Source organism: Antrostomus carolinensis, unplaced genomic scaffold (genome assembly GCF_000700745.2).
Source record: "Antrostomus carolinensis isolate BGI_N321 unplaced genomic scaffold, ASM70074v2 scaffold44398, whole genome shotgun sequence".
In the NCBI taxonomy this organism is placed as follows: domain Eukaryota; kingdom Metazoa; phylum Chordata; class Aves; order Caprimulgiformes; family Caprimulgidae; genus Antrostomus; species Antrostomus carolinensis.
Window position 1 is genome coordinate 1 of NW_010334460.1, and position 283 is coordinate 283.

Below are 283 nucleotides of genomic sequence, written 5' to 3' on the forward strand. Positions count from 1 at the left end.
GTACGAGGGCACGGCGCCCTGGAAGTGGAGGGGCCGCTCGGACATCGACTTCGCTGTGGATGAGAGCGGGCTCTGGGTCATCTACCCCTCCATGGACTATGACTACTCACAGCAGGAGGTGATCGTCCTGAGCCGACTCGACCCCGGGGACCTCTCGGTGCGCAAGGAGACCACCTGGAAGACGGGGCTGAAGCGCAACACCTACGGGAACTGCTTCATCATCTGCGGCATCCTCTACGCCGTCGACAGCTACAGCCAGAAGGAAGGGCAGATCTCCTACGCC

The 283-nt window shown here is 62.5% G+C and overlaps 1 protein-coding gene across 1 annotated transcript; it reads left to right on the forward strand.

Moving 5' to 3' along the window:
- Positions 1-4: 4 nt before the first annotated feature.
- On the forward strand, positions 5-277 carry LOC114818855 (olfactomedin-like protein 2A; the record flags this gene model as incomplete). Its single annotated transcript, XM_029086556.1, has 1 exon — positions 5-277. A coding segment is annotated over one exon (273 nt), but the record flags the coding sequence as incomplete, so codon positions are not given.
- Positions 278-283: the final 6 nt, after the last annotated feature.